The sequence below is a fragment of the Zonotrichia leucophrys genome, chromosome 1A (assembly GCF_028769735.1).
Source record: "Zonotrichia leucophrys gambelii isolate GWCS_2022_RI chromosome 1A, RI_Zleu_2.0, whole genome shotgun sequence".
Classification (NCBI taxonomy): Eukaryota; Metazoa; Chordata; class Aves; order Passeriformes; family Passerellidae; genus Zonotrichia; species Zonotrichia leucophrys.
In genome coordinates, this window is record NC_088170.1 from 72,250,614 (window position 1) to 72,266,899 (window position 16,286).

The 16,286-nt window shown below is 52.8% G+C and overlaps 1 protein-coding gene across 3 annotated transcripts in view; it reads left to right on the forward strand.

The window, feature by feature from the left end:
* SHANK3 (SH3 and multiple ankyrin repeat domains 3) overlaps window positions 1-16,286 on the forward strand; it is a 179,682-nt gene that overhangs the window by 53,028 nt on the left and 110,368 nt on the right. For all 3 annotated transcript variants that reach the window (XM_064703124.1, XM_064703126.1, XM_064703125.1), the window contains exons 7-11: window positions 2,530-2,681; window positions 4,657-4,824; window positions 9,454-9,570; window positions 11,747-11,824; window positions 12,857-12,923. In XM_064703124.1, coding sequence (XP_064559194.1) covers window positions 2,530-2,681; window positions 4,657-4,824; window positions 9,454-9,570; window positions 11,747-11,824; window positions 12,857-12,923 — 582 coding nt within the window. The remainder of the gene's footprint in view (window positions 1-2,529; window positions 2,682-4,656; window positions 4,825-9,453; window positions 9,571-11,746; window positions 11,825-12,856; window positions 12,924-16,286) is intronic.

The window sequence follows — 16,286 nt, forward strand, 5'->3', positions numbered from 1 at the left end:
GGATAGCTCTTCCCTTCCCAATCCCTTTTGGGGTTCACTGGGATACGATCCCACGTTTCTCCTCTTGGAATATTTTCCCTTCCCATTCCCGTTTCCAATCCCAGCCACTGTTGGATGAAGGGATTGGAATCTCTCAGAAATTCCTGGATTGGGAGCTTTGGGTTTTTTTGGGAATGTTGGTTGGTTTCCCCTGCATTTCCCAGGAAGTCTGGGCTGGATGCTGGAAGAGCAGGATGGGAATGAGTCGGGAATGAGCCAGCACTTTTCCTGTTGGAATTTTTGGGAGCGCATCATTGGGGATCCCATGGGAAGCGCCCCATGGAAAACTGGAAAATCCTGCTGGGAAAAACGGTTTCCTGCAGGATTTAATCCCATAAATGGACTGGGAATAACTGGGATGAGCCATAAAATCCCCTGAGCTTCCTGGGACACCCTGAGCTGATCCCATGGATTCCAAACTTTGGGAATCTTCATTTCAATGGATTTTGGGAAAGGTTTTAAGCTGTGCCGAGGATTTATTCCCATTTTCCAAGCTCTTCTTGGATGGAAAAATACAGGAAAATCCACCTTGGGGAGCAATTCCAGCCCCGTTTGAGGCTGTTCCCGTTTTGCAGTTGCTGGGAAGATATTGAAGATATTCCAGGAAAGATTCCCGGGATTTGAAAGGGATGAAAAAGCCAAAAAAATTCACAGTTGCTACCTGTGGGGACATTGAAAAAGTGGGAATGAAAAAAGCCCCGGATCCGGGATAAGTTTCCGTTGTTCTGGAATGAAAGCCAAACCCCAGGGATGGCTTTGCCGGAGAAAAGAGGGAAGAAAAAATCCTTGGATGTTTAACGAGGGATATTTAATGAGGGACAGCGGGAGAGGGAGAGGAGCCCAGGGAAACGTTGGAATTACAAAGGAGGATTCAAAATCCCTGAAATGACGTGGGGGAAAAATTGCTGCGGGAATTGGGAATGGGGGAGGGAAAGGGAGCTGGAGCCAGGCTTGGAAAACTGGGAATGTTCTCCTGGAGAGGGGAAGGATCCAGAGAGAGCTTCCAGCACATTCCAGGGGGCTCCAGCAGAGCTGCAGAGGGACTGGGGACAAGGCCTGCAGGGACAGCACCCAGGGAATGGCTCCCACTGCCAGAGGGCAGCCATGGGTGGCATCTTGGCAATGAGCAATTCCTGCCTGGGCTGGCATTGCCAGAGCAGCTGGGGCTGCCCCTGATCCCTGCAGTGCCCAAGGCCAGGCTGGAGCAGCCTGGGATGGTGGGCTTGGAATGGGATGGGCTTGAAGGGCCCTTCCCACCCAAACCATTCTGGCATTTGGGACACTCAGAATCCATCCCCAGGGGTTTTTATGGAAGTTGGGGATGGCAAAGGGAAGGGAGACCCTTCCTGGAGTGCTGAGATTGCCAGTGAAGCCCCCAGAGCCCAAAATCCCTTCCTGGAGAGGAGTCGGGGTGGGGATGGATCCAATGCCAGGCTGGGAGAGCTGGGAATGGAGGGAATTCCCTGGAGAGGGAGCCTGGGCTGGGATTTTGGGAAGGGATTCCCAGAGCAGCTGGGGCTGCCCCTGATCCCTGCAGTGCCCAAGGCCAGGCTGGGCACTGGGATGGTGGGGTTGTCCCTGCCCTTGGAATGGGGTGGGAATGATCTCAGGGATAGGGATGAGATGACCTTGGAATGTCCCTTCTCCAAATCATGGAGTTATTGAGCTCGGGAAAGAATTCCAATGTCACTGAATCCAAGCTGGGCCTGATCCCCAGCCCAGAGCCCTGAGTGCCACCTCCAGGAATTCCTTGGATACCTCCAGGGATGGGATTCCAAAGCTCCCTGGGCAGCCCCTGCGAAGGCCTGACCCCTTTCCAATCTGGATCCCGGGCATTCCTTAATTCCCTCATTGATTCCAGGCCCTTTCTCCATGATTTCCTGCCAGGACAAACTGGCCAAGGACACGGAATTCCAGCCTTTCCTTCTCCCTTTTGTATCCATGGGGTTTCCAGACCCAATCCCACAGCATTCCTTAAATTACACAATTCCCACTCTCCTCTGGGAATCCCATCTGCATCCCAAGGGAATGAGGGAATCCTGGAATTCTTGGGATTCCCAGCAGGATCTGTGGGATTCGTGGCAGCAACCTCAGGGAAAGCTGGGAGCATCCAGAGGCTTCTCCTGATTGGAATCCACCCCTTACCCAGGATGAGGATTTTTCCATTGGTAGCACCAGATTTGGGAATTCCCAAGGGGCCAAGCAGAACCCATGGTTTGCCAGATCCCATTCCCGAGATATTTTGGCTGCTCTGCTGTTGTTGCCTAATCCTGGAATTTTCCACCCAATTCCCACTCCCGCTGCTCTGCAGATCCTTGGGAATACCTGGGAGGGAGCAGCTCCCAAATTTGACCCTCATTCCCATTCCAATGGATCCGATCCCAAACCCCGAGGAGATCTCGGTGGGCACTTCCAGCTGGAAGTGAGATCCACATGGGGAGACATTCCCGCGGTTGTGCCGGGCATTCCATGGATGTGCCTCGTTCCCAGAGTGCCCGCTGACGGCGGCGGCGCAGCTGGAGCTCAGCGCCGAGATGATCAAGGCGCTCCGGAACGGCGGCGCCCACCTGGACTTCCGCACGCGCGAGGGGATGACGGCGCTGCACAAAGCCGTGAGGTGTCGGAATCACGCGGCCCTGCTGGTCAGTGCCGGGGCTTTCCGTCCGCATTGCTCCTTTTCCTTTTCCTTTTCCTTTTCCTTTTCCTTTCCCTTTTCCTTTTCCTTTTCCTTTTCCTTTTCCTTTCCCTTTCCCTTTCCCTTCTTTCCCTTTTTCCTTTCCCCTTTTCCCCCTTTCCCCTTTCCTTCCTTCCTTTCCCCTTCCTTCCCTTTCCTTCCCTTTTCCTTTTCCTTTTCCTTTCCTTTTCCCCTTTTCCCTTTCCCCTTTCCCCTTTCCCTTTCCCCTTTCCCTTTCCTTTTCCTTTCCTTTTCCTTTTCCTTTTCCTTTTCCTTTTCCTTTTCCTTTTCCTTTCCCTTTCCCTTTCCTTTTCCTTTTCCTTTTCCTTTTCCTTTTTCTTTTCCTTTTCCTTTTCCTTTTCCTTTTCCTTTTCCTTTTCCTTTTCCTTTTCCTTTTCCTTTTCCTTTTTCCTTTTCCCTTTCCCTTTTCCTTTTCCTTTCCCTTTTCCCTTTTCCCTTTTCCCTTTTCTTTCCCTTTCCCTTTCCCTTTCCCTTTCCCTTTCCCTTTCCCCTTTTCCTTTTCCTTTTCCTTTTCCTTTTCCTTTTCCTTTTCCTTTTCCTTTTCCTTTTCCTTTTCCTTTTCCTTCCCCTTTCCCCTTTCCCTTTCCCTTTCCCTTTCCCTTTCCCTTTCCCCTTTCCCCTTTCCCCTTTTCCTTTTCCTTTTCCTTTTCCTTTTCCTTTTCCTTTTCCTTTTCCTTTTCCTTTTCCTTTTCCTTTTCCTTTTCCTTTTCCTTTTCCTTTTCCTTTTCCTTTTCCTTTTCTTTTCCTTTTCCTTTCCCTTTCCCTTTCCCTTTCCCTTTTCCTTTCCCTTTCCCTTTTCCTTTTCCTTTCCCTTTCCCTTTCCCTTTCCCTTTCCCTTTCCCTTTCCCTTTCCCTTTTTCTTTCCCTTTCCCTTTTCCCTTTCCCCCCATCCTTTTCTCCTTGCCTTTTTTCCCTTCTTTTCCTCCCTTCCTTCTTTCCCTTCCCTCCCTCCCTTTTTCCTCCTTTGCTCCTTCCTCCCCTCCATCCCTCCTTCCCTCTCTCCTTCTCTCCCTCCCTCCTCTTTCCCGGATTTTCCTTTTCTCCTCTGTCCCTCCCTCCTTCTGCTCTTTCCCTGCCTTTTCCTCTCCCCTTCCCAGATTTCCCCTTCCCAGATTTCCCCTTCCCAGATTTCCCCTCCTTTTTTTCCCCTCCTTTTTTTCCCCTCCCTTTTTTTCCCCTCCTTTTTTTTTCCCTTTTTTCCCCTCCTTTTTTCCCCTCTTTTTTTCCCCTTCTTTTTTCCCCTTCTTTTTTCCCCTTTTTTTCCCCTCCTTTTTTTCCCCTTCTTTTTTCTCCTCCTTTTTTTCCCTCCTTTTTTTTCCCCCTCCTTTTTCCTCCTCTTTTTCTTCCTTCCTTTCTTCCCTCCCTCCCTTCCTCCTTTCCCCCATTTCCCTCCATCCCTCTCCCCAGCCAATTCCCATGGACATGAAGTGTTTCCCTCATCCCAGCCATTCCCCCTTCCCAAGGGACCATTCCCTGTTTCCATGGGACTGTTCCCCATTCCAAGAATGTGTTCCTGTTCCCAAGTGGATGTTCCCATTCACACGTGACCATTCCCTTTTTCCATAGGAGCATTCCCCATTTCCCGAGGGACCATTCCCCATTCCCAAGGGACCGTTCCCTGTTTCCAATGGACCGCTCTCCATTCCCAAGGGACCGTTCCCATTCCCAAGGGGATGTTCCCTGTTCCCAAGGGACCGTTTCCCATTCCCAAGGGACCGTTCCCATTCCCAAGGGGATGTTCCCTGTTCCCAAGGGACCATTTCCCATTCCCAAGGGGATGTTCCCTGTTCCCAAGGGACCGTTCCCATTCCCAAGGGGATGTTCCCTGTTCCCAAGGGACCATTTCCCATTCCCAAGGGACCATTCCCGTTCCCAAGGGACCGTTCCCGTTCCCACGGGGCCATTCCCTGTTTCCCGGGCAGACGCTGCTGGATCTGGGAGCATCCCCGGATTACAAGGACAGCCGGGGGCTGACGCCGCTGTACCACAGTGCCATGGTCGGGGGGGACCCGTACTGCTGCGAGCTGCTGCTGCACGACTACGCCCGCCTGGGCTGCGTGGACGAGAACGGCTGGCAGGAGATCCACCAGGTGCCACGGGACCCGCGGGAACGGGATCCGCAGGGATGGGATCAGAGGGAATGCGAGCCGGCCACGGGAATGTATTTCTGGTAGCTGTGGATGGGGGGGTTCCGTGCCTGGGGTTGAGGGCTGGACTGTGGGAATGTTCTCCTGGTGCCCATGGATGGAGATCCACCAGGTGGGATGGGATCTGCAGGAATGGGATCCAGCCATGGGAATGTTCTCCTGGTGCCCATGGATGGAGATCCACCAGGTGGTGGAGAGCAGGTGATCCACCAGGTGGGATGGGATCTGCAGGAATGGGATCCAGCCATGGGAATGTTCTCCTAGTACCCATGGATAGGGTGGTTCCATCCCTAGGATTGAGGGCTGAACTACGGGAATGTTCTCCTGGTGCTCATGGATGGGATCATTCCATGCCTGAGGCTTAGGTTTAGGCCTGGGCTGAGTGAATGTTCTCCCAGTGCCCATGGTCAGAGATCCACCAGGTGTGACAGGATCCACAGGGATGGGATACGAGGGGATGGGATCCACAAGGGACAGGACACGGCCACAGGAATGTTCTCCTGGTGCTCATGGATGGGATCATTTCATGCCTGAGGCTTAGGTTTGGGCTGCGGGAATGTTCTCCTGGTGCCAATGGATGGAGATCCACCAGGTGGGATGGGATCTGCAGGAATGGGATCCAGCTGTAGGAATGTTCTCCTGGTGCTCATGGATGGGATGGTTCCATTCCCAGGATTGAGAGCTGGACTGTGGGAATGTTCTCCTGGTGCCCATGGATGGAGATCCACCAGGTGTGACAGGATCCACAGGGATGGGATTCACAGAGACAGGATACGGACACAGGAATGTTCTCCTGGTGCCCATGGATGGGATGGTTCCATTCCATTCCACACCACGGGAATGTTCTCCTGGTGCTCATGGATGGGATCATTCCATGCCTGAGGTTTAGGTTTGGGCTGCGGGAATGTTCTCCTGGTGCCAATGGATGGAGATCCACCAGGTGCAATGGGATCCATGGGGATGGGATCCAGCTGTGGGAATGTTCTCCTGGTGCTCATGGATGGGGTGGTTCCATCCCTAGGATTGAGGGCTGAACTATGGGAATGTTCTCCTGGTACCCATGGATGGAGATCCACCAGGTGTGACAGGATCCACAGGGATGGGATACGAGGGGATGGGATCCACAAGGGACAGGACACGACCACGGGAATGTTCTCCTGGTGCTCATGGATGGGATCATTCCATGCCTGAGGCTTAGGTTTGGGCTGCGGGAATGTTCTCCTGGTGCCAATGGATGGAGATCCACCAGGTGGGATGGGATCTGCAGGAATGGGATCCAGCCATGGGAATGTTCTCCTGGTGCTCATGGATGGGATGGTTCCATGCCCGGGATTGAGGGCTGGACTGTGGGAATGTTCTCCTGGTGCCCATGGATGGAGATCCACCAGGTGGTACAAGATCTGCAGGAATGGGATCCAGCCACGGGAATGTTCTCCTAGTACCCATGGATGGGATGGTTCCATCCCTAGGATTGAGGGCCGAACTATGGGAATGTTCTCCCAGTGCCCATGGATGGAGATCCACCAGATGTGACAGGATCCACAGGGATGGGATACGAGGGGATGGGATCCACAAGGGACAGGACACAGCCACGGGAATGTTCTCCTGGTGCTCATGGATGGGATCATTCCATGCCTGAGGTTTAGGCCTGGGCTGAGTGAATGTTCTCCTGGTGCCCATGGACAGAGATCCACCAGGTGGGATGGGATCTGCAGGAATGGGATCCAGCCATGGGAATGTTCTCCTAGTACCCATGGATGGGTTGGTTCCATTCCCGGGATTGAGGGCTGGACTGTGGGAATGTTCTCCTGGTGCCCATGGATAAAGATCCACCAGGTGAAAGGAGATCCGTGGGAATGGGATCCGGCCACGGGAATGTTCTCCCAGTGCTCATGGATGGGATCATTCCATGCCTGAGGCTTAGGTTTGGGCTGCTGGAATGTTCTCCTGGTGCCGATGGATGGAGATCCACCAGGTGTGACAGGATCCACAGGGATGGGATCCGAGGGGATGTGATCCACAAGGGACAGGACACGGCCACGGGAATGTTCTCCTGGTGCTCATGGATGGGATCATTCCATGCCTGAGGTTTAGGTTTGGGCTGCGGGAATGTTCTCCTGGTGCCAATGGATGGAGATCCACCAGGTGGGATGGGATCTGCAGGAATGGGATCCAGCCATGGGAATGTTCTCCTGGTGCTCATGGATGGGATGGTTCCATTCCTGGGATTGAGGGCTGGACTGTGGGAATGTTCTCCTGGTGCCCATGGATGGAGATCTGCCAGGTGCAGTGGGATCCATGGGGATGGGATCCAGCCACAGGAATGTTCTCCTGGTGCCCATGGATGGAGATCCACCAGGTGTGACAGGATCCACAGGGATGGGATCCAAGGGGATGGGATCCACAAGGGACAGGACACGGCCACGGGAATGTTCTCCCGGTGCTCCTGGATGGGATCATTCCATGCCTGAGGTTTAGGTTTGGGCTGCGGGAATGTTCTCCTGGTGCCAATGGATGGAGATCCACCAGGTGGGATGGGATCTGCAGGAATGGGATCCAGCCACGGGAATGTTCTCCTGGTACCCATGGATGGGATGGTTCCATTCCATTCCACACCACGGGAATGTTCTCCTGGTGCTCATGGATGGGATCATTCCATGCCTGAGGTTTAGGTTTGGGCTGCTGGAATGTTCTCCTGGTGCCAATGGATGGAGATCCACCAGGTGGGAATGGGATCTGGGAATGGGATCCAGCTGTAGGAATGTTCTCCTGGTGCTCATGGATGGGATGGTTCCATTCCCAGGATTGAGAGCTGGACTGTGGGAATGTTCTCCTGGTGCCCATGGATGGAGATCCACCAGGTGTGACAGGATCCACAGGGATGGGATCGAGGGAGGGACCAAAAGGTACGGACACAGGACAATTTCTCCTGGTGCTCATGGATGGGATCATTCCATGCTGAGGTTTAGGTTTGGGCTGCTGGGAATGTTCTCCTGTGCCATGGTGAGATCCACCAGGTGCAGATGGGATCGATGAGGGATGGGATCCAAGCAGGAGGACAATGTTTTCCTGGTGCTCATGGATGGGATCATTCCACGAGTTGAGGTTGGGCTGCGGGAATGTTCTCCCAGTGCCCATGGATGAGATCTGCCAGGTGGCATGGGATCCAGGAATGGGATCCAGCCATGGAATGTTCTCCTGGTACCCATGGATGGGATGGTTCCATTCCATTGACACATCGGGAATGTTTCCTGCCGGTGGCCCATGGCATGAGGTAGATTTGGCTGCAGGTGTCTGGGTCCATGGATGGGATCCACCAGGATGTTTTGGTACCCGCAGGAATGGTATCCATGCCACGGGAATGTTCTCCTAGTACCCATGGATGGGAGTCCATTCCTGGGATGGGATGGCGATGGGATCAGTGGGAATGTTCTCCTGGTACCCATGGATGGAGATCCACCAGGTGGTGGAGAGCAGGTGATCCACCAGGTGGTACAAGATCCGCAGGAATGGGATCCAGCCATGGGAATGTTGTCCGTGAATGAGCTCATTCCATGCCTGGGGTTTAGGGTTGGACTGTGGGAATGTTCTCCTGGTGACATGGATGGGGTGGCTCTATCCCTAGGGTTGAGAGCTAGATTCTGGGAATGTTCTCCTGGTGCCCATGGATGGAGATCCACTAGGTGGGGAATTCTCTCCTGGTACCAGTGGATGGGACCATTCCATGCCCGTACTGAGGGCTGGCCTCTGGAAATGCTGTCCATGGATAGGGTTGTCCGATTCCTGGGATTAAAGGCTGAACTCTGGGAATGTTCTCCTGGTGCCCATGGATGGGAGGGTTCCGTGCCTGGACTGAGGGCTGGACTCTGGGAATGGTGTCCGTGGATGGGGTTGTCCCATCTCTGGGATTGATGGCTGGACAGGGCCAGCTCTGCCTCCATCCCAGATTTTCTGGCCTCTCCCGGTGGTTGGGATCTTCCCAAAGGATGGCTGGCTCCAAGGAGAACACTTTGGGATCCTGGATCCAAATCCCAGTTGTGCCTATTCCTGTTTTCCATGTGGAATCCCCTTTCTCCAAGGGAACTTGGAGAAACACTTGGATTGGGAGTCAGGAATCCCAAGCTTTGTGCTTCCCGATCCTTTGGGAGAAGGAGGGATGGGATCCCACTGGAATATCTCCCACGACACCCAGCTGGGGATAGGAAATCCAGGGATGTGTCCTGTGATCCCAATTTATGGATCCAACCCTCCCTTCTGCCTCCATCCTCCTCAGCTGATCCCTGAATCCTGGGATGGACATCCAAAGGAGAGCATCCCAATTTTCCAGAGATTCGGGGCGCTGAGTTCATCCCGAGCCACCACCCAGCTGGAGGAGCCTCCAGATCTGGGATGATCCAAACTTTTCCTGTTGATCCGGAGCCGATTTATCCCATGGGTGTCCAGGTGGAGCTGTGAGCAGCCACACCCATTCCCACAGAATGGACGATTCCCTGGGGATTTTTTTTGGGGGGGGAGGATCCCTCCGGGTCCCACCGCTCCCTGATTCCCGCTTTTCCATGTTTTCCGGAGCAGGCCTGTCGCTACGGGCACGTGCAGCACCTGGAGCACCTCCTGTTCTACGGAGCCGACATGGCGGCGCAGAACGCCTCAGGAAACACCGCCCTGCACATCTGCGCCCTCTACAACCAGGTGGGACGGGACAGGGACAGGGATGGGACAGGGACACCGCAGGAGAGGTGGCACCAGCCCGGGATCTCCCCATTCCCAAATCCAGAGGGTGGAATCCATCCCTGCCCTGGTGAGCTGTTCTTGGAGCCCCTTGGTTTGTGATCTTGATTCCTACTCAGGAACATCCCCATTGGTTTCAAATAGGTGGAACATCTGCCCAGTGGGATTTTGGGGATCATGGATGGGGACTACATGGGGGAAGTGGCACCAGCCCCGGACAATCCTGGATCTCACCATTCCCAAATCCAGAGGTGGAATCCATTCCCTGTCCTGGGATGAAGCCGTTCCTCCTTGGAGCTCCAGGGTTTGGGTCCCTGGGTTGAATCCATGGGATTTGGGGACAGGGATACATCTGGGGAGGTGGCACCACCCCTGGACACTCCTGGATCTCCCCATTCCCAAATCCAGAGGGTGGAATCCATCCCTGTCCTGGGATGTTCTTGGAGCCCCTGGTTTTGGGTTCCACAGAACATCCCATGGTGAAATCTGTGGGATTTGGGGACAGTGACATTGGGGGGGAAGTGGCACCACCCCTGGGTACTCCTGGATCTCCCCATTCCCAAATCCAGAGGGTGGAATCCATCCCTGTCCTGGGATGAAGCTGTTCCTCCTTGGAGCTCCAGGGTTTGGGTCCCCGGGTTGAATCCATGGGATCTGGGGACAGGGGACACAGGGGGGTGGCACCCGACCCTGGATGCTCCTGGATCTCCCCATTCCCAAATCCAGAGGGTGGAATCCATCCCTGCCCTGGGATGAGGCTGTTCCCCCTTGGAGCCCCTGGTTTTGGGTTCCACAGAACATCCCGTGGTGGAATCTGTGGGATTTGGGGACAGTGACATTGCGGGGGAAGTGGCACCAGCCCCGGACAATCCTGGATCTCCCCATTCCCAAATCCAGAGGGTGGAATCCATCCCTGTCCTGGGATGAAGCCGTTCCTCCTTGGAGCTCCAGGGTTTGGGTCCCCGGGTTGAATCCAGGGGATTTGGGGACAGGGGACACTGCAGGGGTGGTGGCACCAGCCCCAGACAATCCTGGATCTCCCCATTCCCAAATCCAGAGGGTGGAATCCATCCCTGCCCTGGGATGAGGCTGTTCCTCCTTGGAGCCCCTGATTTTGGGTTCCACAGAACATCCCATGGTGAAATCTGTGGGATTTTGGGACAGGGGACACCATGGGGGAGGTGGCACCACCCCTGGATGCTCCTGGATCCCCATTCCCAAATCCAGAGGGTGGAATCCATCCCTGCCCTGGGATAAGCTGTTTGGAGCCCCTGTTTGGTCTCAAGACATCCATGGTAAATCTTGGGATTGGGGACAGGGACATTGGGGGAAGTGGCACCACCGGACTCCTGGATCTCCCCATTCCCAAATCCAGGGGTGGAATCCATTTCTGTCTGGATAAGCTGTTTGAGGTGTTTCTCAAGTCAGAGTTTGGTCCAGGTTGAATCCAGGGGATTTGGGGACAGGGGACACCGCAGGGGTGGTGGCACCAGCCCAGGACACCAAGAGCAAACTCCTGGCTCACCATTCCCAAATCCAGAGGTGGAATCCATTCCCTGTCCTGGGATGAGGCTGTTCCTCCTTGGAGCTCCAGGGTTTGGGTCCCCGGGTTGAATCCATGGGATTTGGGGACAGGGGACATCATGGGGGAGGTGGCACCACCCCTGGATGCTCCTGGATCTCCATTCCCAAATCCAGAAGTGGAATCCATCCCTATCCCGGGATGAGGCTGTTCCTCCTTGGAGCCCCAGCCTGATTTGGGATTTCCCAAGAGAGCTTTCCATGGTTTAATCCATCCCATTCCCAAAATGTTTTGCTGGGACAGAATCCTTGGAAAAAGAGGAAAATCCTTGCAAAAGGGAGAGGATCCTTGGATAGGGGGGCAGAATCCTTGGAAAAGGAGAGGAATCCTTGGAAAATTGGCAGAATCCTTGGAATTTGGATCTGGGTGTTACCAAAGATCCCTTCCAACGCAATCCATGCCAGAATCCCACGATTCCATAACTTGCTCCCTTTAGGGCCAGGAATACCAAATCCTTAGGGAATGCTCATCCTCCTTCTTCCCGAAGAATTTCCTGGCTCTGTTGCTCCCAATCCTGGTCTAATTCCTGTTTTCCCTGTTTGTTTTTTTCCCCAGGAAAGCTGTGCCAGGGTTCTCCTCTTCCGAGGCGCCAGCAAGGAAATCCGGAATTACAACAGCCAGACGGCGTTCCAGGTGAGCAGAATTCCCGGGAATCCCATGGAGCTTCCCTGTATTCCTGGGAATTTTGTCACATGTCCAGGGATTTTTCCAGGTGGGATTTGTCCCACCGGGGCAATATTTGGGATGAGCATTTAGTGCTGGAGCAGGAGGGAGGGAAAAGCGCATGGAATTCCAGAAACAGGATGGGAATGTGGGGGTTTTTTGGGATGGAGGAGAATCCTGGGAAAAGGAGCAGAATGCTTGGAGGATTTGGGGATTTAGGGATTTGAGTGTTTGGGGATTTGAGGATTTAGGGATTTGGAGGTTTGAGGATTTGGGGATTTAGTGATTTGGAGATTTAGGGATTTGGGGAAATGAGGAATCAGGGATTTGGAGAATTAGGGATTTGGGGACTTTGGGATTTGGAGATTTGAGGATTTAGAGACTTTGAGAATTGAGGACTTGGGGATTTGGGGGCTTGGAGACCTGAGAACTTCAGGATTTGGGGATTTGGGAATTTGGTGACTCGAGGACTTGGGGATTTGGGGATCTGAGGATTTTGAGATTTGGGAATTTGGGGGCTTGAGGACTCGGGGATTTGGGGAGCTGAGGATTTGGACATTTGGGAATTTGGGGATTTGGGAATTTGCCTGCTGGGAATCCCCTCCCATCAGGATCAGGCTGCCCAGGGCATTCCCAATCCTTGGAAATGTCCCCAAATCCTTTGGGGACACGGTCAGTGGCACATCCAGCCGGACTGGCTGATCCCAAACCTCTTCCAAATTCCACGATTTTACCCAGGATCCAAACCCAACATCCTGGGAGCACTCCAGGATTTGGGATGAATTCCTGCCTGGAATCTGGGAATTCCAGGGGACAGGGATTGTCCCCAAGCCAGGGCCACCCAAACCCCCTCCGGCCACTGTCCTGGGAAGGCGTTGGCACCTCGGAATTCCCGGATGATCCGAGGCAGAAGAATCCTTGGCTTCCCCCACGGAAAGCAGCTGTTCCCATCCATATGGAAGCTCCGGAGCTGCTCATCCCGCTTTTCCGGCTCTTTTCCAGGTGGCCATCATTGCAGGGAATTTTGAGCTGGCGGAAATCATCAAAACCCACAAAGAGTCCGATGTTGGTGAGTTGGATTTTTCCTGGTTTTCCCGTTTTTTGGTTTTGTTTTTTTTTTTTTTTTTTTTTCTTTCCTGTGGATCCCAGGGATGGACTGGTGGGGGGGATTAATGGATTTTCCTGGTGTTGCATCCATGGATTTTTCCAGTGTTGCATCCATGGAAGCTGCTGCCACTTTGGATCTTGGAAGTGTCTGAGAGATTCCCATGGGATTCAGGCTGCTTTTCCAGCCTGGCTGACATTCCCAAGCTCTGGAATTATCCTGGATTTTCTCTGCTGTAAAATCCTGATTTTTTCCCTCTCTTTTTGCATCCCCGAGGGATTTCATTCCCAGCATCCTGGGATTTGGGGCAAGGAGGGAAAATCCTCTGGGAATAGGAGCGCAGTGGGCGTTGTTCTGGTTGGATTTGCTTTTTTAAGGAATATTTTGGGAATTTTAGTCCTTTGGGTCATCTTTCCCATCCTTCCCATGTCCCTGTGGGAGAAATTCCGTGGAAAAGTGGGTTTGGATCAGGAATAAAATCCACACTTGTTGCATTTCCATGAATTATCCTGAGGAATTTACGGATCCAGAGCTGCCGATGGAGGGAGCAGTGGGAATTCCCAGCACAGAGGAACGGAGTCATGGGATCAGCAGCCGGAAAAAAAATTCAGGGAAAAATTCCTGCCTGAGAGGGACAGGCACAGAATTCCCAGAAAATTCCCTGTGGCCGCCCCTGGGTCCCTGGAATGTCCGGGGTTGGAGCAGCCTGGGATTGTGGGAAGGGGTGGGATTGGATGGGATTTAAGGTCCTTTCCCACCCAAATTCCTGGAATTCCATGAAAACACTGAAATGAAGGAAAACAGGGATCATTTATTCCGGAATTCGCAGCAGGAATTGAGCTTGGCTCAATCCCAAAAATCTTTTTCCCCAATTTTTTTTTTTTCCTCAGCTCCGTGTTCCTGATAGCCAGAACTGGGAATTGGGGGTGGGATAGAAAAGCCGGGAAGGATTTTGGGAAGAGCCTGAGAATTCCTTTGCCAGCAAGGTCATGGAATTAATCCAAGAAAAAAGTTTGGGAACAAATGACCTCCAAAGGTCCGGCCTAAATTCCCCTTGGGATCTGCACCTGGGATTGAGCATCTCCGTGATTTTCCTTGGAGAAAAAAAAAAAAAAAAAAGCAGGAAAAGCAGCACGGAAAGCTGTCAGGAGCAATGGAAAGTCTGGGAATCAGCTCGGGATAAAAAATAGGTCAGGGAAGAATTCCAAACTAATTCCAACCTGAGCAGCAGGTCCAGATGGTCACACCCGCGGCCGGGAGCTTCCCAGGGTTTGGAAATTGGGTTTGGAAACTGGGATTTGGAAAAGTTGGGATTTGGAAACTGGGGGTAGAAATTGGGGTTTGGAAAAATGGGGTTTGGAAATTGGGTTTTGAAATTGGGGTTTGGAAAAAATCAGGATTTGGAAATTGGGGTTTGGAAATCGGGGTTTGGAAATGGGGTTTGGAAAAATTTGGTTTGGAAATTGGGGTTGGAAATTGGAATTTGGAAAAACTGAGGTTTGGAAATTGGGATTGGAAATTGGAATTTGGAAAAATTGGGGTTTGGTGACTGGGGTTTGGGAGTTTGGTTTGGGAATTGGGGTTTGGAAATCAGGGTTTGAAAACTGGGGTTGGAATTTGGGTTTGGGAATCGAGGTTTGGGAATGGGGATTTGGAAGAATTGGGTTTGGAAAAATTTGGTTTGGAAATTGGGGTTTGGAAGTTCAGCAGGAGCTGAGGAATTTTGTCGGAGCGGGGAACGGCTCCTGCTGGTGTCCTTTTCCCAGGGTTTTATGGGAATAAGGAAGGAATTTGGTGGGATTGGGGTTGGAATGATGCTCGTGGAGGGGTTTTCCTGTGTAATTCCCAGTGGGAAGCTGGGCCGGGTTGAGGTGGGATTTGGTGATCCCAGTGCAGAGGGAGAAAGGGTGGGAGCTTCCCAGGAGAATTCCGGGCTCATCCACATTTTCCTTGGGATCTGGAGTGCTCGGCAGGGCTGGAACTTCCTGTTCCCTCTTGTCCTGGGAATTCTCCAGTTCGGGAAATGATTTGGGAATTCTCCAGTCTGGAAAGTACCCTGAGAATCCTCCAGTTTGGGGGAGGACTTGGGAATGCTCGAGTTTGGAAAATGCCATGGGAATTTTCCATTCCAGGAAATGTTGTGGGAATTCTCCAGTTTGGAACATTCCATGGGAATTTTCTGGTCTGGGGCGTGCCCTGGAAATTCTGCAGGTTGGAAAGCGCTGTGGGAATTTTCCAGTCTGGGATGTCCTGTGGGAATTCTCCAGTTTGGAAAATGCCCTGGGAATTGTCTAGTGTGGGAAATGAGGGAATTCTCCAGGCCGGGAAGTGCCCTGGGAATTCTGTAGTGTGGGAAATGTGGGAATTCTCCAGCCGGGAAGTGCCCTGGATTCTTAGTGTGGGAAATGTGGGAATTCTCCAGGCGGAGTGCCCTGGAATTCTGTTGGGAATGTGGGAATCTCCAGCTGGAACGTTTCCTTTTCCCTGGCGCATTCAGGCTCCTTCCCCGCTTCCCTCTGGAATTTTCCAGGATTAAAATGGAACCGTGGCCTGGAAGCGAGCAGACATTTGCACTCCTCGTGCTTTTCCATGAATATTTATTATCGTGGAAGCAGCGAATCCAAACAAACCCCGGAGCGCTGATTGCGCTTCCCTTCCTCCGGCTGCCAGGAATTTTCGGGAGCCTCTGGAGCATCCCCAGGCTGAGAATTCCTCAGGGAGCTTTGGGTGTGTCCCGCTCCCCTCAGGGGAGCATCCAGGCCCCTTTGGAAAACAGGGATCCGTGTTTTCCTTTGGAAAACAGGGATCGGGCTGCTCCGAGCGGCGCTGTCATGGTAACGGACGGGATTCGTTGTGCCGGGAGGAACTCGGTAAACAGACCTGGAATAAAGTCTGGGAAAGGTGTGGGAAGGAATATCCGGAGCTCATTGTGGGAATTGCTCCGAGTTTTTGTTCCTTTGTCGTCTCCTTCCCGGGATTTTCCCACTGGGAATTGTGAATTCCGGAGGGTGGGATGAGGAAATATTCCATAGAACTGGAAATCTGGGAATGTCCTGGTCCTGGATCCTGGAGTTTGGACTTGGTGGTTCTTCTTCATCACCACCATCATCTCTCCCTTCCCTGTTTTTCCCGTTGGGAATTGCAGATTCCAGAGGGTGGGATGAGGAAATATTCCACAGAACTGGAAATCTGGGAATGTCCCGATTCTGGATCCTGGAATGCAGGATTGGTGATTCTTCATCACCATCATCATCATCATCACCATAATCTCTCCCTTTCCCTCCCTTTCCCACTGGGAAATGTGGATTGAGGGGGATGGGATGAGGA